The sequence below is a fragment of the Rhinopithecus roxellana genome, chromosome 2 (assembly GCF_007565055.1).
Source record: "Rhinopithecus roxellana isolate Shanxi Qingling chromosome 2, ASM756505v1, whole genome shotgun sequence".
In the NCBI taxonomy this organism is placed as follows: domain Eukaryota; kingdom Metazoa; phylum Chordata; class Mammalia; order Primates; family Cercopithecidae; genus Rhinopithecus; species Rhinopithecus roxellana.
The window spans coordinates 58,515,507-58,538,729 of NC_044550.1; the positions used below are offsets into that span (position 1 = coordinate 58,515,507).

At 37.7% G+C, this 23,223-nt stretch overlaps 1 protein-coding gene across 3 annotated transcripts in view; it reads left to right on the top strand.

The window, feature by feature from the left end:
* ARFIP1 (ADP ribosylation factor interacting protein 1) overlaps nucleotides 1-23,223 on the top strand; it is a 118,362-nt gene that overhangs the window by 36,610 nt on the left and 58,529 nt on the right. For all 3 annotated transcript variants that reach the window (XM_010382879.2, XM_010382880.2, XM_030921348.1), the window contains one exon: nucleotides 8,699-8,800. In XM_010382879.2, coding sequence (XP_010381181.1) covers nucleotides 8,708-8,800 — 93 coding nt within the window. In that variant the 5' untranslated portion in view covers nucleotides 8,699-8,707. The remainder of the gene's footprint in view (nucleotides 1-8,698; nucleotides 8,801-23,223) is intronic.

A 23,223-nucleotide genomic window follows, 5' to 3' on the forward strand; every position in this document is an offset into this window, starting at 1 on the left:
GACTTACTCCCTCACTTTATTCAGGTCTCACAAAAATATACCTTTTCTGAGGTTTTCCCTGACCACTATATCTAAAACAGCACAAGTGTGAACACATATACACATATATGACCATGAACATTTATGACTATATGACATGTATATTTATTTGTTTTTCCCAACTAGAATATAGGCTCTATGAGAGCAGGGAGCTTTTGTCTGTTTTGTTCTTCACAGAACATCGTAAAATATACTATATATCTGAAATTGTACCTAGCACATTATAGAGTTTGATAAATTAGTTGAACTGATGAATGTGTGAGTGAGCAATCACCATTCTAGCCAAGTTGCTTTACTTGCAGTTTCTAGAATATATGACTCTTTTTCCACTCTGCTTCTTATTCCTCCTATTGAGGAGCTCTCCTTAATCTTATTGTACAAGATTTAGCTTAAATATTACCTCTGTTAAGTTTTTCATCTTAGTGCTCACAGCATTGTTTCCCTTTTTGTGCTCACAATACTGATTATAATTTTTTATCTGCCAAAAACACTTTTAAGTTTCTAGAAGGGTAAAAACTGATTTATATTTCTGTTTTATCTCATGCACATTGCCCATAATAGTAGGCGTATAGTAAATACATGTTGAATCACTGGCTGTTTTTAGGAAGAATGAAGTGAGAACATAATAGCATAATTTGAAAAGGTAGTGATTATTTAGATAACTGGATCTTAGTCTTCCTGATTAGAGTCCAAATACTAGTGCATGTATATCTCTTATTTGCAAAGAACAGAAACTTAACTTCAGTAGCCACAGGTAATCTAGATATAGCGTGAGAATGCAGTGGCAGGAAGGAAAATAGGAATTTCAAAAATGCCAAGACCATTAAATGGAGAAAGGATAGTCTCTTCAACAAATCATGCTGGAAAAACTGGATATCCACATGCAAAAGAATGATGTTGGACTCTTACCTCACACCATATACAAAAATTAACTCAGAATGAATTAAAGACCTAAATGTAGACCTAAACCTATAAAAGTCTTAGGAGAGAACAGAGGAAACGTTTTCTGACATCTGATTTGGCAGGGATTTCCTAGTTATGAAACCAAAGCACAAGCAACAAAAGTAAAAATAGACAAATTGGACTACAAAATGAAAAACTTCTGTGCATCAAAGGACACAACAGAGTGAAAAGGCAGCCTATAGAATGGGAGAAAATATTTGCAAGTTATATATTTGATAAGAAGTAAATATCCAGAATATATAAAGGATTTGTATAACTCAACAACAACAAAAACCCCCCTAACAACCCAATTTTAAAATGGGCAAAGAACTGTAGCTGGTGCGGTTGCAAGTGCTACCTCCTGACTGATGGACAGCTGGCACAGCCCATTACAACATCTGCAGGCAAAACAACACAGCACTCACTAAAGAGAAAACCGTGGCATGACCTCAACTATTGCCATTGCCTGCATCACCCTGGCTAACTAGAAGGCCTTGAGTCTGTTCATGTACTGACATTACTACTACTACTGGCATTTGAGAAAGGCAACACACTAAGGCTCTTTATAACCGAGGAAGTCTCAATCTACGTCACTTCCCTCCCACCCCTATCGGTGCTGCTGCTGGTACCTGCTGCTGGGAGACTAAAGGACAGGTTATATCACTGAATCTATTGCAGACATTCCCCAGCACCAGCCTGGAGCATGGCAGCTTCACTGAGCAACTAGACCCAGCCGAGTAGCAGGATTCACAGTATGGCCCTCAGGGACTGCTGCTCCTAGGGGAAGGGAGTGAGTGAGTGAGCCACATTAAGGGAGTACCCCGTGGGACAAAGGAAACTAGACTGCAGGCCTTGAATCCATGAATTTTCTACTTGTGGGAAGTTTCTTTTAGCAGAGGCACAAGTGCACTTCTTGGCTTCTTGGCTTGGTAGAGAAAGTGCAGCTCTACCTCAACAGTCAGGCAGTCCTGGTGCTCCTGAAGGGTGTTGGAGAAGGAGATTACTTCTCCCTCTTGCCCACCACTGCAAACATAGCTACAGCTTCTCCTAGGGAGTTCTTTGCGGGTGCCTCTTTAGACAACATTTCTGGAACATTTCAGGGTGACTACATCCACATAGGAGGAGTGCCTTCCAGATTCAGGCTTGCATGAGAGGTAGAGTCACAACTCCTCTGTATGTGGAACATCAGCATTCCTGCAGATGAAAAGATGCACCTGTTTGTGATCTCAATAGCTGGAACACTGGGGCAAGAGTGGGATTGAGAGGTAGATTGCTTTCCTGCTGACTTGGAAGAAGAGCTGTGGTGGCCCCCTTACCCCCAAAGAAGACCTCAGTGCATTTCACTGAGAGCTTCTTCAGCCACTTCTGTCAAGGCTGGGACCTCTGCCCACCACATTGCAGTGTTGCATTTACCCACCTGCCTTTGCTGCAGCCAGTTTTTTACCCATGGGCGCCTCCTACTGGCATGAAGCCTGAACTGTTCAATCCACTGAATAAAATACTGGGGAAAAAAATGTAAAAAGTGCACACCACTGGGGAACAAGATAAGCTTCATGAGACCTCTGCCATTCCAGCCCCACAGGGGACAGTGAACCTTCTCACACACTGTATTAGTTTGTTCTTGCATTGCTATAAAAATACTACCCGAGACTGGGTAATTTATAAAGAAAAGAGACTTAATTGGCTCATGGTTCCCCAGCCTGTTCAGGAAGCATGGCATGGGAGGCCTGAGGAAACTTACAGTCGTAGTGGAAGGTGAAGGGGAAGTAGGCTCATCCTATATGGCTGGAGCAGGAGGAAGAGAATGAAGGGGAAGTGCTACACACTTTGAAACAACCAACTTTCATGAGAACTCACTATCACAAGAACAGCAAGGGGGAAATCTGCCCCCATGATCCAATCACCTCCCACCAGGCTCCTCTTCCAACATTGGGGATTACAGTTCAACATGAGATTTGGGCAGGGACACAAATCCAAACCATATCACACACCCAGCACATTTCTCCTGCAACCAGCGTCTGGCAAAGCCATCACACAAAGATTGTACATAACCAAGGAACTCATACAGAGTCTTCACCACTGAAAGCACCCAGAGCTGAAGCTAAGTGACGATAAGCTACAAACACTTAAGTCACATCCTCAAGGTGGAGAAAAGGAAATTTTTAAAAGAACCCAGTACAATAAAAAATAAATTCAAAAAGAGAAGAAATAGTCTGCCCACATGAGAAGGAACCAGAAAACTAATTCTGGCAATATGAAAAAACAAGGAGAGTCACCTCCAGGAGATCACACCACTTCTCCAGCAGTGGATCCAAATTAAGATGAGATCTTTGAGATACCAGATAAAGAATTCAAAAGGTTGATTATTAAGTTACTCAGTACCAGATAAAGAATTCAAAAGATTGATTAAGTTACTCAAGGAGATACAAAAGAACAGAAAGGTGAAAACCAACGTAAATTTAAAAAACAATTCAGGATATGAATGAAAATTTTCTAAATTGATATTTTAAAGAAAAACCAGCCAGAACTTCTGGAAGTGAAAGACGTATTTAGGGAACTACAACATGCAGTGGCAAGCTTTAACAATAGATTAGATCAAATAGGAAAAAGAATTTCAGAGCTCAAAGACAAGGCTTTTGAATTATCCCAGTCAGACAAAATTTAAGACAAAAGAATTAAAAGAAATGAACAAAGTCATCCAGAAATAGGGAATTATATAAAATGGCCAAACTTAACAATTATAGGTGTTACTGAGAGAATAAAAAGAAAAAAAAAGGAAAACTTATTTAAGGGAATAATTAAGGAAAACTCCCTGGCTTTGTTAGAGATTTAGACATCCAAATACAAGAAGCTTAAATAACTCCTGGGAAGCTCATTGCAAAAAGGACATCACCAGGGCATATAGTCATCAGGCTATCTAAAGTCTGCATGAAGGAAAGAATTCCTAGAGCAGTTAGACAAAAGCGTCAGGTAACCTGTAAAGGAAAACAAACTAACAGCAGACTTCTCAGCAGAAACCTTACAAGCCAGAAGGGATTGGGGTCCTATCTTTAGTCTCATTAAACAGAATAACATCCAGCAAAACTAAGTTTCATAAATGAAGGAGAAATAAAGTCTTTCTCAGACAAGCAAATGCCAAGGGAACTTGTCCGCACTAGACTAGCCCTACAAGAAATGCTAAAAGGAATTCTAAATCTTGAAACAAAAGATTGATACACATCAGAATAGAAAATTCTGAAGGCATAAAATTCACAAGGATTTCATATAACAATAATACAGTGAAGAAAACAGTCACTAGGTAACAATATGATGATCTATTTAAAAGATACAGATTGGCAGAATGAATAAAAAATAGCCAACCAAGTATCTGCTGTCTTTAGAAGACACACATAACACAAAGATTCTTACAGACTCAAGGTAAAGGGATGGAAAAAGATATTTCACACAAGTTGAAATCAAAAGCAAGCAGAAGTAGCCATTATATCAGATAAAACAAACTATAAAAGCAACAGCAGTAAAAAAAAAAAAAAAAAGACGTTTCTTCTTGAAACCATAAACATTCCAGAAGAAAAGCTAGCAAAAATTCTTCTGGACATTGGCCTAGGCAAAGAATTTATGACCAAGACCCCAAAAGCAAATGCAACAAAAACAAAGATAAATAAATGCAACCTAACTAAACAAAGCTTCTGCACAGCAAAAGAAATAATCATCAGAATAAACAGACAACCTACAGAATGGGAGAAAATAATTTGCAAATTATGCATCAGACAAGGAACCAATATCCAGAATCTACAGGGAACAAGTAATTCCATTAAAAAGTGGGCAGATGACATGAACAGACATTTCTCAAAAGAAATACACAAATGGCCAACAAACATGAAAAAATGTTCAACATCACTAATCTTCAGGGAAATGCAAATTAAAACCACAGTGAGATACCGCCTTACCCGACCCAGAATGGCCATGATTAAAAAGTCAAAAGACAGTAGATGTTGACATGGATGTGGTAAAAAAAAGGAATGCTTATACATTGCTGGTGATAAAACAGTATGTAGAGATCTCAAAGAAGTAAAAGTTGGTCTACTATTTAACCCAGCATTCCCATTACTGGGTATCTACCCAAAGGAAAAGAAGTCATTATATCAAAACTGCACATAGGTGTATTACATCACAGTTCGCAGTTGGAAAGTTATGGAATCAACCTCAGTGCCCAACAACCAATGAGTAGATAAAGAAAATGGGGTCTATATATACCATGGAATACTACTTAACAAAAAATTAAATAATACCTTGCAGCGACTTGGATAGAACCGTAGGCCATTATTCCAAGTGAAGTAACTTAGGAATCAAAAACCAGATACCACATGTTCTCACTTACAAGTGGGGACTTAGCTGTGGGTGCACAAAGGCACACAGAGTGGCATAATGGACATTGGAGACTCAGAAGAGGGGGAGGGTGGTGGGGAGTGAGGGATAAAAAACTATAGGGTACAATGTACAGTACTCGGGTGATGGGTGCACTAAAACCTTAGACTTCCCTACTGCCTACTTTATCCATGTAACCAAAAACCACTTGTACCCCTAAAGCTATTGAAATAAAAAATTTTATTTAAAAAACTAGAATTACAGTATGATCTAGTAATACTACTTCTGGGTATATATCCAAAAGAATTGAAAGCAGGATCTTGCAGGATCATTCACACCCATGTTTGTAGCAGCACTGTTCACAATAGCTAAACGTTTGAAGCAACCCAAGGATCCATCACGGGATGAATGGATACATATATGTGGTATACACATACAAGAAAATATTACCCAACCTTAAAATGGAAGAAAATTTTGACACATGCTACCACATGGATAAACCTTGAAGACGTTATGTTACGTGAAATAGCCAGTCACGAAAAGATACTGTACAATTCTACTTACCTAGAGTAGTCAAATTCATAGAAACAAGTAGAGTAGTGGTTGCCAGATGCTGTGGGGAGGTGGAAAATGGAGGGCAATTTAATGGGTTATAGTGTTTCAATTTTACAAGATGAAAAAGTTTTGGAGATTGATTGCATAACAATGTGAATATACTTAACAGTACTGAACTATACACATAGGTTAAGATGGTAATTTTTATGTTATGTGTTTTTTACAATAATTTTTAAAAAGAATCTAGGAACAATTCTTTCATAAGGTCATAATTTAGAAGCAGTAGCAGATTTAGACAGCATTATTATTATTATTTTTAATGAATCAACTTTATTTTCAAGAGCAGTTTTCACAGCAAAATTGAGGAGAAAGCACAGGGAGTTCGCCTGTACTGCCTGTTTCCACACATACACAACTGTCGACATCCCTCGCTAGAGTGGTACATTTGTTACAATTGATGACCTTACATTGACACATCATCACCCCAAGTTTGTACTTTGCCTTAGGGTTCACTCTTGGTGTTGTACACTATGGATTTTGACAAATGTATAATGACATGTATCCGCCACTGTAGTATACAGAAAAGTTTCTCTGCCCTAAAAACCCTCTGTGTTCAGCCTGTTCTTCCTTCCTCACTAATTTCTAGCACCCTCTCATCTTTTTATTGCCTCTATAGCTTTTCAGAACGTCATATAGTTGAAATTATACAGTATGTAGCCTTTTCAAATTGGTTTTTTTGTTTGTTTGAGACAGCGTTTTGCTCTGTTGCCCAGGCTGGAGTACAGTGTTGTGATCTTGGCTCACAGCAGCCTCTACTCCTGGGCTCAAATGATCCTCCCACCCCAGCCTCCCAAGTAAGTAGTTGAGACTACAGGAATGCACCAGCACACCCAGCTAATTTTCGTGTTGTTTATAGAGATGGCGTTTCACTGTGTTCCTCAGGATGGTCTCAAACTCCTGGGCTCAAGCGATCCGCTACCTCAGCCTCCCAAAGTGTTGGGATTACAGACATGAACCACTGCACTTGGCCTGGGTTCTTTCATTTAGTAATTTGCATGAATTTCCTCTATGTCTTTTTGTGACTTAATAGCTTATTTACTTTTAGCGCTAAATAATCTTCCATTTTTGTAGGTACCACATTTTATCTGTTCACTGAAGGGTCTCTTGATTGCTTCCAAGTTTTGGCAATTATAAATTGTTATAAGTAAATAAGGCTGCTGTAAACATCTGTGTGTAAATTTTTCTGTGGGTAAGTTTTCAGTTCATTTGGGCAAATACCAAAGAGCACAATTGGTGAATCATATGTAAGAGTATGTTTAATTTTGCAAGAAACCGTCACACTGTGTTTCATAGTGGCTGTACCATTTTGCATTCCTTCTAGCAGTGAGTGAGAGTTCCTGTTGCTTCACATCCTTGTCAGCATTTGGTGTTGTCAGAGTTATGGAATTTGGCCATTCTAATAGGTTTGTTATAGTATCTCGTTGTTTTAATTTGTAATTCCCTTATGACATATGATGTTGAACATCTTTTCATATGCTTACTAGCCATCTTTACATTGTCTTTGATGAAACATCTATTTGATAAAACATCAGATCTTTTGCCCATTTTTAGTTGGGTTGTTTTCTTAATGTTGAGTATTAAGAATTCTTTGTATATTTTAGATAACAGTCCTTTATCAGATGTGTTCTTTGCAAATACATTCCATCTATGGTTTGTCTTCTCATTCCTTCATATTGTTTTCTGTGGAGCAGAAATCTTAAATTTTAATGAAGTACAGCTTATCAGTTTTTTCTTTCATGGATTATGGCATCGGTGTTTTCTTTCATGGATTAAAGTCATCACCATACCCATGGTCATCTAGGTTTTCTCCTATGCTATCTTTACAAGCTTTATGGTTTTGCATTTTGCGCTTATGTCTGTGATCCATTTTGAGTTAATTTTTATGAAAAGTGTAAGGTCTTCGTCTGGATTCATTTTTTGCAGAAATGTCCAGATATTGCTAAATGTCTCCAGGAGAGGGGAGAAATTCCTCCTTGGTTGAGAATCACTGTTATAAATAGATCAGTTTAAATGATAGTAGAAAATTCCACTGAATTTCATTTATTTTTGCATGTGGATGTCCAGCACCAGTATTCCAGCACCATTGTGGAAAATACAGTCTTTTCACCATTGCATTACCTTTCCACTTTGTCAGTGATAGTTGACTACATTAATGTGGGTCTGTTTCTGGGCTCCCTATTCCACTGACCTATTTGTTCTTTCACCAGTACCACATTGTCTTGATTATTGTAGCTTTCCAGCTAGTCTTGAAGTCTGGTAATAGACACAGAATTATTCTGATAACACTTGTCAACTAAAGTTTGTGGATTTTTAAGCTAGTGATCTGTTACCAACCTAATTCTACTCTGCCCTGTGCTCTCCTTTATCTTCGCAGTCCTCCAGTTGGAAAAACAGAGCTGCCGTAGTTGAATTAACAACCAAGCTTGGCTTTCTGTAATTTTTTTTTTCCCAATTATAAGTGGTGTTCTACCATAACACTATTTAAGAGGCAAGGATAATGCCTGTGGTACCTACAACAAATATGTAACTTGTTTTTAATTAAGAAGTTTAGGTTAAGTGAAGTTAAAGCAGCCAGATGGAATTTTAAAATTATATATGTATTCTGTTTATTATACAAGTATTTGGTAGGTTGCAATGATAAAAAATATTAAAACGGCGGCTTGTAAGTACTATAAACATGAATACAGTCTTTATGATTTAGTATTAGTTATGCGCTTTTTTTTTTCTTTTGTTTTAGGAGTCTACCATGGCTCAAGAATCTCCCAAAAATTCAGCAGCAGAAATTCCAGTGACTAGTAATGGAGAAGTTGATGACTCTCGTGAACATGGCTTTAATAGGGTAAGAATACTTTTCTTTCTCTTAATGCAGAGAATCATGATAAGCCTTTAAATGTTGAGATGAAAGTAATAGACAAAATATAATACAGGATTGTTTTCTTAGATTGGCTTCAGTCAGGAATCTAATGTTATTATATAGGGATGACAAGGAAGGCCATTTTAGTAGTTTGTCAAGATTAAGCTCCAGGCCAGTAAGTTATTAGGTTTTGGTTTATCTTCAGTAATTGATCAGCACAAGAGTATGTCTGATGATTTTGGTATCTAACTTTATAAGACTACTTAATTCTGTTTGTAAAAAAAGATTATCCTTTTAAAATTGGCACTGTCTAATATCTTTTCTATATGTATGTCATTTAGTACATGATTTCTAAATAGCCACTTCTGAAATTGCTGTTCATTTTCTAAAGTGCCATACTTGACTCAGTGGAAAATGGTATTCGAGGTTCATTTAATTTTGATCTGTCTCTCAGTTGAAATTTAATTTTAGTGCATTTTAATGGGAACACCATGGGTTTGAAGATAATCTGGGTTCAAATTTCAGCTATGCCACATTTCTAGCAGTATAACCTTGTGACAGTTATTTAATCTCTTCAGGTTTTTGTTTTCTAATCTCTGTAATGAATATCTTATTTACTTTCATGAAGATATTAATATTAAATGAGATAAGTAATATGTCTAATATAGTCATAGAAATGATAGTGATGGTTACTTCTGGAGATACTTGCATTAAACATTCCTTTTTATGACATTTGATATAAGTGTACAACTTTAAAAATAGAGTTTTCATATTTTTGAAAAAGTAGTGGTTGAAATGTACTTAAGTTATTGTGTAGTTTAAATAGTACTCTTTATTCTGTATGTTTAAGAATAAAATATTTTAGTTTAGCAGAAGGTGATAACTTAAATCAGGATTTCTCAGTCTTAGCACTGTTGACATTTTGGGCCAAATTATATTTTGTTGGGTCTATTGGCCTATGCATTGTAGGATGGTTAGCACATCTCTGGCCTCTTCCTACTATTTAATAGATGCCAGTAGTACCCTGCAGTTGTGACAAGCAAAAATGTCCAGATATTGCTAAATGTCTCCAGGAGAGGGGAGAAATTCCTCCTTGGTTGAGAATCACTGTTATAAATAGATCAGTTTAAATGATAGTAGAAAATTCCACTGAATTTCATTTATTTTTGCATTAACGATCTTTTGAAAGGACCTAGTATGTCTTCAAGCTTGAGGTTTATTTTAATGGCAAGTGCTTTAACTTGGTTTCTGAGCACTTGTAGTCCAACATGGTGTGACTCATAGAACCAAGAGACTTAAATTCTGAGCACACAAAAGAAATTTTCAATTCAGATTTTAGTCTTTCCAAGACATACCTGCATAATAAGAAACTTAAGTTAGCATCATTAGACTATACCAATTACTTTTTAAACTTTTATTAATTCAAGCTAATGATTTCTTCATCTTATTTTTGGTAACAACTCTTTTTGCAAACTTACTATGCAAGTATTTACTGTCTGCTCTGTACCAGGTACTGGGAATATACAGTGAACAAAAATATCTGTCATCAGGTAGTTGATATTTTAAAGGGCAATCTGATGAAAGCTAAGGACCTTTATCCAAGAAGAATGCAATAATACATAGAAAGTGTTGCATTCATGGTTAGGGAAGTCACTTGCCATCTTAAGCCTGTTTTTCTTCTTCCTGTTCTTCTTTATTGAGGTATAGCTTCTACACAGCAGAAAGCACAAATGTTAAGTGTACTACTCAAGAGAACTACCGCTCAGATAAAGATGTAGAACATTTCCAGGACCTCAGAAGGCTTCCTTATGCCCTGTAGGCAATACAACTCACCCCATCCTGGGATAAACACATTAACCTAACTCTATAATCATAAATTGCTTTTGGCTGTTCCTGAACTACCTATCAGTGGAATCATGCCTATCAGTGGAATCATACAGTGTGGACTCTTTTTCTTTTTTTTTTTTTTTTTTTGAGACGGAGTCTCACTCTGTCACCTAGGCAGGCGTGCAGTGGTGCAATCTTGGCTTACTGCAAGCTCTGCCTCCCTGGTTCACGCCATTCTTCTGCCTCAGCCTCCCAAGTAGCTGGGACTACAGGCACCCGCCACTATACCCGGCTAGTTTTTTTGTATTTTTAGTAGAGACAGGGTTTCACTGTGTTAGCCAGGATGGTCTCGATCTCCTGACCTCATGATCTGCCCGTCTCAGCCTCCCAAAGTGCTGGGATTATAAGGCTTGAGCCACCGCGCCCGGCCGGCAGTTTTTCATTTTTTTTTTAATTTTTACTTTAAGTTCTGGGATACATATGCAGAACATGCAGGTTTGTTACATAGGTATACATGTGCCATAGTGGTTCACTTCACCTGTCAAACCATCATCTAGGTTTTAAGCCCTTCATGCATTAGGTATTTGTCCTAATGCTCCTCCCTTTGCCCCCCACCCCGAGTATTTCAGTGTTTTAAATTGTAGTATAGTTTTCCAGTGTGTTAATATACCACAGTTTGTATATCCATTCTTCAGCTGATGGTTTTCTAGATTGTTTCCAGTTTATGGCTATTCTGAATAAAACTGCTGTGACCATTCTTGTACAGATTTTTTGGTGTACTTGATTATTTGTTTCTGTTGGGTACGTACCCAAGAGTGAAATTGCCAAGTCACGAGTATATAAATGTTTGGCAAATGGTTGGACCAGTTAACAACATCAGCAATGAATGAGAGTTCTAGTTGTTCCACATCCTTACCAGCTCTTCATATTGTCATACATTTCAATTTTAGCCATTCTTATGGAGGCATAGTGGTATCCCATTGTGGTTATAAAATGCAGTTCCCTGATGACTATGATGTTGAGCATATTTTCATATTCTTATTCACTATTGGAGATTGTCTTTTATAAAGTACTTTTCCAAGACTTTTGCCCATTTCTCTACTGGGTGTGTGTCTTTTTTCTAATCTCTTTGTAGGAGTTCTTTGTATATTCTGGGTATATGTCATTTGTTTGGATGTATATATGCAAGTGTCTTCTTCCAGTCTATGTCTTGTTTTTGTACTCTATTAATGGCATCTTTTGATGAACAGAAGTTGTTAATTTTAATGAAGTCCGATTTCTCAATGTTTCCTTCTGTAGTAATTTTTATGTCCCATTTAAAAAATCTTTGCCTACTTCAGTATCTTGAAGACACTGTTTCTTCTAAAAGTTGTGTTGTTGTGTTTTTCACACTATGGTCGGTGATTCATCTTGAATTAGTTTTTGTGTATGATGTGAAGTAGAGACCAAGATTTTTCTTCCCCTCATGTAAATATTCAGTTGATCAGCACTGTTTATTGAAAGACTGTTCTTTCTATCCATATGCAAAAAAATTAAATTGGATCCTTATCTTACACCATACACAAAACTAACTCAAAATGGATTAAAGGCCTAACTGCAAGACCTGAAATTATAAAACTTCTCGAAGAAAACATAGGGGAAAAGCTCCATGACATTGGTCTTAGCAATGATTTTTTGATATGACATCAAAAGCACAGGCAACAAAAAAATAAACAAGTGGGACTACGTTAAACTAAAAACTTTCTGCACAGCAGAGGAAACAATCAACAAAATGAAAGGGCATCCTATGGAATGGGAGAAAATATTTGTAAACCATATATCTGATAAAGTGTTAATATCATCATAAAGTGATGCTGGATTTTGTCAAATGCTTTTTTGGCATCTATTGAGATGATTAACTTTTGTTTTTAATTCTGTTTGTGTGGTTTATCACATTCATTGACTTGCATATGTTAAACCACCCCTGCATCCCTGGTATGAAACCCACTTGATCATGGTGGATTATCATTTTGACATGTTGTTGGATTTGATTAGCTAATATTTTGTTAAGGATTTTAGCATCAATGTTCATCAAGGACATCAGTCTGTAGTTTTCTTTTTTGATTATGTCCTTTCCTGGTTTTGGTATTAGGGTGATACTGGCTTCATAAAATGAATTAGGGAGGGTTCCTTCTTTCTCTCTCTTGTGGAATCGTGTCAAAAGGATTGGTACCAATTCTTTGTTGAATTTCTGGTTATAATTCTGCTGTGAATCTCTCTTGGTCCTGGACTTTTTTTGTTGGTAATTTTAAAATTACCATTTCAGTCTCGCTGCTTGTTATTGATCTGCTTGGAGTATCAAATATTTCCTGATTTAAGCTAGGAAGGTTGTATTTTTCCAGAAATGTATCCACCTCTTCTAGATTTTCTAGTTTATGTGTGTGAACGTGTTCATGGTAGCCTTGAATGATCTTTAGTATGTCAGTGGTGTCAGTTGTAATATCTCCTGTTTCGTTTCTTTGTGAGGTTATTTGGATTTTCTCTCTTCTTTTCTTGCTAATGGTCTGTCAATTTTATTTATCTTTCAAATAACCGCCCTTTTGTTTCATTTATCGTTTGTATTTTGTTTGTTTCAATTTCATTTAGTTCTGCTCTGATCTTGGTAATTTCCTTTCTTCTGCTGGGTTTGGGTTTGGTTTGTTCTTGTTTCTCTAGTTCCTTGAGGTGTGACCTTAGAATGTCAGTTTGTGTTCTTTCAGTTTTTTGGAGGTAGGCATTTAGCACCTCTTTGCACTTCTTAGCACCACCTTGCTGTTTCCCAGAGGTTTTGATAGGTTAATTTCTACCTTGTTTTTTCATTTTTGACCCAATGCTCATTCAGGAGCAGGTTATTAATTTCCATGTATTTGGTATCAAAGGTTCCTTTTGGAGTTGATTTCGGTTTTATTCCACTGTGATCTGAGAGAGTGCTTGATATAATTTCAGTTTTCTTAAGTTTATTGAGGTTCATTTTATGCCTATCGTATGGTCTATCTTGGAGAAAGTTCCATGCGCCATTGAATAGGATGTGTATTCTGTGGTGGTTGGATGAAATGTTCTGTATGTATCTGTTAAGTCCATTTGTTCCAAGGTATAGTTTAAATCCATTGTTTCTTTGTTGACCTTCTGTCTTGACCTGTCTAGTGCTGTCAGTGGAGTATTGAAATCCCCCACTATTATTGTGTCGCTGTCTATCTCATTTCTTAGGTCTGTTAGTAATTGTTTTATAAATTTGCTGTCTGTCTCATTTCTTAGGTCTGTTAGTAATTGTTTTATAAATTTGGGAGCTCCAGTGTTAGGTGCATATTTGTGTAGGATTGTGATATTTTCCTGCTAGACAAGGCCTTTTACCATTATGTAATGTCCCTGTTTGTCTCTTTTAATTGCTGTTGCTTTAAACTTTGTTTTGTCTGATTTAAGAATGGCTACCCCTGCTTGCTTTTGGTGTCCATTTGCATGAAATGCCTTTTACCATGCCTTTTCTTTAAGTTTAGCTGAGTCCTTATGTGTTAGGTGAGTCTCATGAAGGCAGCAAATGGTTGGTTGGTAAGTTCTTATCCATTCTTTGGCTCTGTATCTTTTTTTTTTTTTTTGAGACCCGATCTCACTCTTGTTGCCCAGGCTGGAGTGCAATGGCACAATCTTGGCTCACTGCAGCCTCCACTTCCTGGGTTCAAGTGATTCTCCTGCCTCAGCCTCCCGAGTAGCTGGGATTACAAGATACCCGCCACCATGCCCAGCTATTTTTTGTATTTTTAGTAGAGATGGGCCACTCTATTTTGGCCAAGATGGTCTGGATCTCCTGACCTCGTGATCCACCCCCGTCGGCCTCCCAAAATGCTGGGATTACAGGCATGAGCCACCATGCCTGGACAGTTCTGTATCTTTTAAGTGGAGCATTTAGACCATTTATATTCAATGTTAGTATTGAAATGTGAGGTACAGTTGCATTCATTGTGCTCTTTGTTGCCTGTGTACTTTTGTTATTTGTTTTTGCTTTTTAATGTGTATTTTTGTTTTATAGGTCCTGTATGATTTATGCTTTAAAGAGGTTCTGTTTTAATGTGTTTCCAGGATTTGTTTCAAGATTTAGAGCCCCTTCCATCAGTTTTTGTGGTGGTGGCTTGGTAATGGCAGATTCTGTCAGCATTTGTTTGTCAGAAAATGACTGTATCTTTCCTTATATATGATACTTAGTTTCCCTGGGATACAAAATTCTTAGCTGATAATTGTTTTGTTTGAGGAGGCAAAAGATAGGGCCCCAGTTCCTTCTAGCTTGTAGGGTTTCTGCTGAGAAATCTGCTGTTGATCTGATAGGTTTTCCTTTATAGGTAATCTTGTGCTTCTGTCTCACAGCTCTTAAGATTCTTTCTACCCCTGGACCGGCCTGCTAGCCCATGCTCCAATGTTAATGACATCGAAGGCACCCCTCTCGAGGAAATCTCAACTGCACAACCCTTACCACACCCCAATTCAGCAGGAATCAGAGCAGTTGTCGGCCAGCCTCCCCAGCAGCACTTGGGTTTTCCTCTTGAGAAGGGGGACTGAGAGATAGGACTAGCTGGATTTCCTAGGCCAACTAAGAGTCCCTAAGCCTAGCTGGGAAGGTGACTGCATCCACCTTTAAACATGGGGCTTGCAACTTAGCTCACACCCGACCAATCAGATAGTAGCTCACTAAAATGCTAATTAGGCAAAAACAGGAGGTAAAGAAATAGCCAATCATCTATCGCCTGAGAGTACAGCAGGAGGGATAGTGATCCGGATATAAACCCAGGCATTCGAGCCAGCAGCGGCAACACCCTTTGGGTCCCTTTCCTTTGTATGGGAGCTGTTTTCACGCTATTAAATCTTGCAACTACAGAAAAAAAAGATTCTTTCTTTGTCTTAACTTTGGATAGCCCAATGACATTGTCCCTAGGATCTTTTTGCAATGAATTTTCCAGGTGTTGTTTGTGCTTCTTGTATTTGGATGTCTAGACCTCTAGCAAGGCTGGGGAAGTTTTCCTTGATTATTCCTCTGAATATGTTTTCCAAGCTTTTAGAATTCTCCTCTTCCTCAGGAGCACCAATTATTCTTAGGTTTGGTCATTTTACATAATCCCAGACTTCTTGGAGGCTTTGTTCATATTTTCTTATTCTTTTTTTCTTTGTCTTTGTTGGATTGGTTTGATTCGAAGACCTTGTCTTTGAGCTCTGAATTTCTTTCTTCTGCTTGTTCAATTCTGTTGCTAAGAATTTCCAGAGCATTTTGGATTTCTAAAAGTGTGTCCATAAAAGTTTCCTGAATTTTTTATTGTTTTTCCTTTATACTATCTATTTCCTTGAATATTTCTCTCTTCACTTGTATCATTTTTTGAATTTCCTTGCATTGGGCTTTGCCTTTCTCTGGTCCCTCCCTGGTTAGCTTAATAACTAACCTCCTGAATTCTTTTTCAGGTAAATCAAGGATTCTTGGTTTGGATCTGTTGCTGGTGAACTTGTATGATTTTTGGGGGGGGGGGGGGGGTGTTGAAGAGCCTTGTTTTGTCATATTACCAGGGTTGGTTTCCTGGTTCCTTCTCATTTGGGTAGGTTCTGTCAGAGGGAAGGTCTAGGGTTGAAGGCTGTCGTTCAGATGTTTTTGTCCCACACGTTGTTCCCTTGATGTAGCATACTCCCCCTTTTCCTATGGATGTGGCTTCTTGTGAACCAAACTGCAGTGATTTTTGTCTCTCTTCTGGGTCTAGTCACCCAGAGAGTGTACCTGGCTCCAGGCTGGTACTGGGGGTTGTCTGCAGAGTCCTGTGATGTGAACCATCTATGGGTCTCTCAGCCATGGATACCAGCACCTGTTCCAGTGGAGGTGGCAGAGGGTGCAGTGGACTCCATGAGGGTCGTTAGCTTTGGTGGTTTTATGCTGTATTTTTGTACTAGTTGGTCTCCTGCCAGGAGGTAGTGCTTTCCAGAAAGCAACAGCTGTAGTAATGTAGAGAGGGACTGGTGGTGGGTACTGCCTTAGAACTCACAAGAGTATACGCGTTTGTCTTCAGCTACCAGGGTGGGTAGGGAGGTAGGGGCAGGGCTAGTTGTGTTTGAGCTCAGACTCGCTGTGGGTGGGTCTTGCTGCAGCTGCTGTGCGGGATGGGGATGAGATTCTCAGGTCACTGGAGTTGTGTACCTAGGAGGATTATGGTTGCCTCTGCTGAGTCATGCAGGTTGTCAGGGAAGTGGGGGAAAGCCGGCAGTCACAGGCCTCACGCAGCTCCCACGCAAACTGAAGGGCTGTTCTCACTCCCATCGTGCCACCCCCCTAACAGCCTTGAGTCTTTTTCGAGGCAGAGAGCGTGGTGGGCTTGTCAACTTGACCCAGGCTACCTGGCTTCCAGCTGCGAAAGAGGGCTTGGTTCTTCCATGGCCTGTGGAGTCTGCACATTGGATTTGTGCCCTCCCCCAGCTTCTGGCCAGGAGGCTTCTAGCGCTGTTCAAATTGTTACAAAGTTGAGCTGGAGATTTCCCTCTCACTGTGGAGTTTTACCCCCTGCTCCTCTGGTCACCTTCCTGATGGATCCCTGTGGTGCCAGGCAGGAATGGCCTTTCTGCTGCTTCTTTTACCCCTGTATTTCTCTTGGCTCTCTAAACTGACTCAGCTTTAGGTAAAGTCAGAAACTTCTCCCACAAACAGACCTTCAGCCTCTCCAGTGGGAGTATGTGTTTGGGAGAGGAGGCTGTCCCTTTCCCACTTCCATAGTTGGGGCAATCACAGTATTTGGGGTGTCTTCCGGGTCCTCTGGGAGCAGTCCATTTCCTTCAGAGGGTCTGTGGGTCCTCTCAGGATTGCTGGTTTGTTCTTGCAGTCGATCTGGAGCTAAATTTTCAATAAAAAGTTTTATTAGAATAAAGTGAATTAAACTGCAACATACCAGTATGAATTCAAGCCAATAACTTCCTCCTTTGTGAATTTACTGATTGACTTATATTAAATTCTCTTTTTAAAGATTCCCTTGCAATTATTCTACTTCCTATTGGAAGGCAGAAAAGGAAAACATAGGTTGTGTTGAAGGTCTCTCCTTATTGAATATGAACCTTATCAATGGGCAAGCCTCCATAAAAGCAATAACCTATTTCACCTCCTTAAAGAAATTCAACATAATACAAGTTAATTATTTCTGTTTGTATCTGGTCTTGTTAAAAATACACACATCAGATGACACAAACTAATGGAAAAACCTTCCATGTTCTGGTTTGGAAGAATCAATATCATTAAAATAGCCATATTGCCTAAAGCAATCTACAGATTCAGTGCTTTTCTATCAAACTGCCAGTATCATTTTTTTTTTACAGAACTAGAAAAAACTATCCTAAAATTCATGTAGAACCAAAAAAAGAGTCCAAATAGCCAAAGGGATCCTAAGCAAAAAGAACAAATCTGGAGGCATTACATTTTGCAACTTCAAACTATACTCTAAGGCTATAGTAACCAAAACAGCATGGTACTGGTACAAAAACAGACACATTGACCAATGAAACAGAAAAGAGAACCCAGAAATAAAGCATCATACCCGCAGCTATCTGATTATTGACAAAGTCAACAAAAATAAGCAATGAGGAAAGGACTTTCTATTCAATAAATGGTGATGGAATAAATGGGTAATCATATGCAGAAGAATAACACTGGACCCCTACTTTTCACCATATATAAAAAGTAACTTCAGATGAATTAAAGATTTAAAGATAAGACCTCAAACTAGAAAAATCCTAGAAGAAAACCTAGGAAACACCATTTGGACATTGACCTTGGGAAATAATTTATGAATAAATCCTCAAAAGAAATGGCAACAAAAACAAAAATTGACAAGTAGGACCTAATTAAAGAGTTTCTGCACAGCAAAAGAAACTACCAACAGAGTAAACAGCCTACAGAATGGGAGAAAATATTTGCAAACTCTGCATCTGATAAAGGTATAATATCCAGAACTTATGAGGAACTTAAACAATTGAACAAGCAAAAAACGCCATTAAACAAATGGGCAAAAGACATGAATAGACACTTTTCAAAAGAAGACATACAAGCAGCCAACAAACATGAAAAAATGCTCATCACTAATCATCAGAGAAATGAATATCAAAACCACAATGAGACGCCATCTCACACCAGTCAGAATGGCTCTTATTAAAAAGACAAAAAATAACACATACTGGCAAGGCTGCAGAGGAAAAGGGAACACTTATACACTGTTGATGGGAATGTAAATTAGTTCAACTACTGTGGAAAGCAGTTTGGAGATTTCCTAAGGAACTTAAAACTACCATCAGACCCAGCAATCTCATGACTTGAGTATATATCCAAGAGAAAATAAGTCATTCTACCAAAAAGACACATGCACTCGTATGTTCATCGGAGTGCTATTGACAATCACAAAGACATAGAATCAATCTAGGTACCCATCAGTGGTGGATTGGGTAAAGAAAATGTGGTAGCTATACATCATTAAATACTATGCAGCCATAAAAAAGAACAAAATTACGTCTTTTGCAGCAACATGGATGCAGCTGGAGGCCATCCACCTGTTTTTGTTCCTGCTGAATTAACACAGGAACAGAAAACCAAATACCTTATATTCTCACTCATAAGTGCTAGCTAAACATTGGATACTCATGGACATAAAGATGGCAAGAATAGAAACTGGGGACAACTAGGGTAGGGAGGGAGAGAATGGGACAAAGGGTGAAAAACTATTGAATACTATGCACAGTACCTGGGTTACATTATCAGTGGTACCCCAAACCTCAGCATCATGCAATATATCCGAGTAACAAACCTGCACATGTAACCCCTGAATCTAAAATAAAAGTTGAAATTACACACACACACACACACACACACACACACACACAAAGAGCATATGAGTCCTTTACATATTTAATAGTTTTGAATTAAAATAAAACTCAGCCATGTGCTTTCTTAACCCATGAGTGAAAACAGTATTTCAGAAGCATCATTTGACTATTTTGAATAAATTACCCTCAAGATCTTTTAAGCATCTGTTTACCTGAATTTTGGCTTTTCCCCATTTATTTTTCTGAGGAATAAATAGGAAAATTGCATTTAACTCCAAATTCATTTTTCTATTTTAATAGAGATAAAATTTATAAAGAAGATAAGTATATTAATATATTTTATAGACCAGTGAAGAGAGTCTCATATGTAAAACTGGATCATAACCAAAGTTTTCTGAGGTACTTTACTTATATACATCTTTCTTTTATACTTGTTTAAAATCTTATAATGTCTTTTGTTTAATGCATAATACACTTTTAAAAGTTTAGTCTTGCATAAAATCAAGGTGGTAGGTTGTCATATTACGTTGTCATATTACATTGTCATAACCTGGCTGACCAGCTGGTGTCACTGTGGCACAGGCAATGAAATTACAATTTTTATTTTTTGTTCTTGTTTGTGTTTCTCATTGCAGATGTTTGATTTTCCATTTTACTTCCTTTCTTAGTCTGTCCTAAGTGAGGTGCTGGTTAGCTTCACTCTCAGCATTCACATTTATGTAGAGATAATTTCGTCCTAGAAATCCCTTTGCTAGCAGTTCAGTCATTGCCTCGTATGTTAATGTTTTTAGGTTTGTTCCTTTTTTTTTTTTTTTTTGAGACAGAGTCTCACTGTGTCACCCCCAGGACAGACTGCAATGGTGCGATCTCGGCTCACTGCAACCTCTGCCTCCTGGGTGCAAGTGATTCTCGTGCCTCAGCCTCCCAAGTAGCTGGGACCACAGGCCACCAGGCTAATTTTTGTATTTTTAGTGGAGACGGGGTTTCGCCATGTTGGCCAGGCTGGTCTCGAACTCTTGACCTCAGGTGATCCTCCCGCCTTGGCCCCTCAAGGTGCTAGGATTACAGGCATGAGCCACTGTGCCCAGTGTCCTCTTTTTATTAAGATGGGGCAGCAACAGCTAGACGTGGAGAGGATACTCATCCTAGTATTATCTCAGTTTTTTACAGCAAAAATATTTCTGCTTCTAAATAAATGCATTTTATATAGAAAATAAAAATTTAAATTATTCTTAAAAGAATAATTTTATTCTTTTAAAAATTAGTCTTTTCAAAAAGATTAGTAAAATTTAATCTAAATAATTCAAATTACTCTGATTTGTAAACTGTGTGTAGTATTTGTAATGGATGCTGTTATAGTGCTGGTCAAAATTAATTAGAAATTCGCAACTCATACCATGAGTTTAAGAGCGGAAACAAATCATATTAACTCCACATGGTTGAAACTTCTTGTGAATTAATTTATAGTTGGTAGATTTAAAGACGTTGCCTCATTAGACCTAGTTCAAATGGAATTTTTCCTGTGGAAGGCCCAAAACAAAAATCCACAAATTTAGGGTGTTTTTACCTATGAACGGTTTCTCTAGGAAAATGTACATACACAAACCTACCAAATTTTGCATTCAGATTTAGTGAGCTTAGGACCCCCTGAACCCTGCATAAGGGTTCTCAGGTTCCCTGAGTCTTGAGAACCTCCCACCTCTAAGTTTTAAGTTAAATCACAGAGTATTCGTTCAGTAGAAGTATCTTAGAGATCTCTGAGTCTCACTATGTTATTTTACAGTGGAGGAAAAAGGCCCTTGAAGTTGTTATGGAATTACCCAGTATTAATTAAATAGGTGTACCAAAAGCTTATGTGATTTGACTATAAGTGCAGTGAGTGCAAGAGCACTCTCTTTCATTACCTTACTTCCAGGGTTTGGTAACAGTTTTTGGCACGTACTACCAAAGATGGCCTTTTAATAAATGTTTGGTGAATAAATGAATGTTTATTCATGTAAGAACGAGTACGAGGACTAGAAACCAGATTTTTAGACTTCTCTGAAAAACCAGGGAAGAGATATTGTAATCTTACAGTTGATACATCTTGTGTCCTTAATTTCCCTGCATGTGGTATTTGTGTTTGTGAGTGTGGAGTCTTTGTTGTTATTGTTTTAATTTTTAATGATTTTGTTGAACAAAGTCATTTCTTCATTCCCTTGTACTTAGCAGTCTGCAATATCATACACTACAATCTGGAGAAGATTTGGGAAAGAAATACAAGAAATTGTTGGAACACCGTTCCTCCAACTCCTACCCTTACCAGTCACATGTTGTAACTTATTTATCTGCTTTTCCCAAGAGATTGGAATTACTGTTAGGTCAGAGATAGTGTGTGTACACAGCACAATTTATGGTTCATAATAGTTGCTCAATAAAAGAATGAATTCTAGTTAATAGACTTAAAAGTTAACATCATTTCTACTTCAGCCATCCTACCCTAGAGTTCTCATGGCATGTGACGACAGTTTGTCTCCATTCTATATAGGAATGCAATATAATGTTTCCACGTTACTCACACCTAAAAAATGTGGTAGCTCAGTCAATGGCAATAATGATTTGATGGGGACTTTTTCAGAGAGCCAGTTTTGACCTAATATGTATGTTGGTCCCTTTTAGAGGTAATGGCAAATGATTTTCAAGGATTGTTTAACCCATGCAAATCTAGATTCATTTTAATACTGTTTGCTTTTCAGCTATAGGCTATACTCTTAATACTATTACTACAAATTAAAATTTTAAGTATATATATTTTTAATATACATATACATTAAATTAATTCTGGATTGAGAGTCCTGTTGAAAATACAGTTCATAATGAAAGGTTGAAGGCTTATCTGTCTTAAAGTATAATCTGAGAGTGTGTCCTTATTTATAAACAAAAGCTATTAGGAATATGTTCTTAAATTTCTTGGAGGAATTATTTTGAATGTAGATACATATAAATATTTTCACAGTGATAGTATATGAATGAATTCAGTATTTCTTTGATGCAAGTTGGTACATGATTCAGGCTTCTGAACTACTTAGAATCTAGACTAAGCAGGTGAGGCCAAGAGGGTGGGCAGTGAACCACCAAAAGGTACTGTAAGTTCTTGTTAAATATTGTTGAATGATTGAATGAGACAGAGGGAGAAAGGAAGATTGAAATTGTGTGTCTGTGGTGGGTGTGTGTGTGCCTGGTGGTAAAATGGAAAAAATATTAATAAAAATGTTAGGAGATTTACTGTCTTGATTAGATGTAATAAGATATAGGAGGATATTGTGATCATAAAGTGACTTATTAAACTTATTAAAATGAGAGTCTAGAAGTGTTGCTTCCCAAATGAGGACAAGGTCTAAGAATGGCAATCTGAGTTTAGATTGCCTGAGTGGAATATGCGGTATGAAAGATGAAAGGCATTAGAGATGAAGATGTTAATGAAATCTGAGACTAAGGTATAGATTGGGTTATACTAAGTCTAAAATGTCTTATCTGCCCTGACACTTTTTTGGCATGTTGTCCAACGACAGATTCCCAAACCTGATCCAGATTACCAATTTTAGGCATTTCTGCAAGTGTACTGAGGGAAAATAAAATCACATACCTTTACATATCATTATTACTATCGCCTGTCATTCTGCATCAATATAGGTAGGCAGGCTCATGGAACAGATTTTAAGTGTTTTACAATTTATATTTTAAAATATAGCAACATACTACAT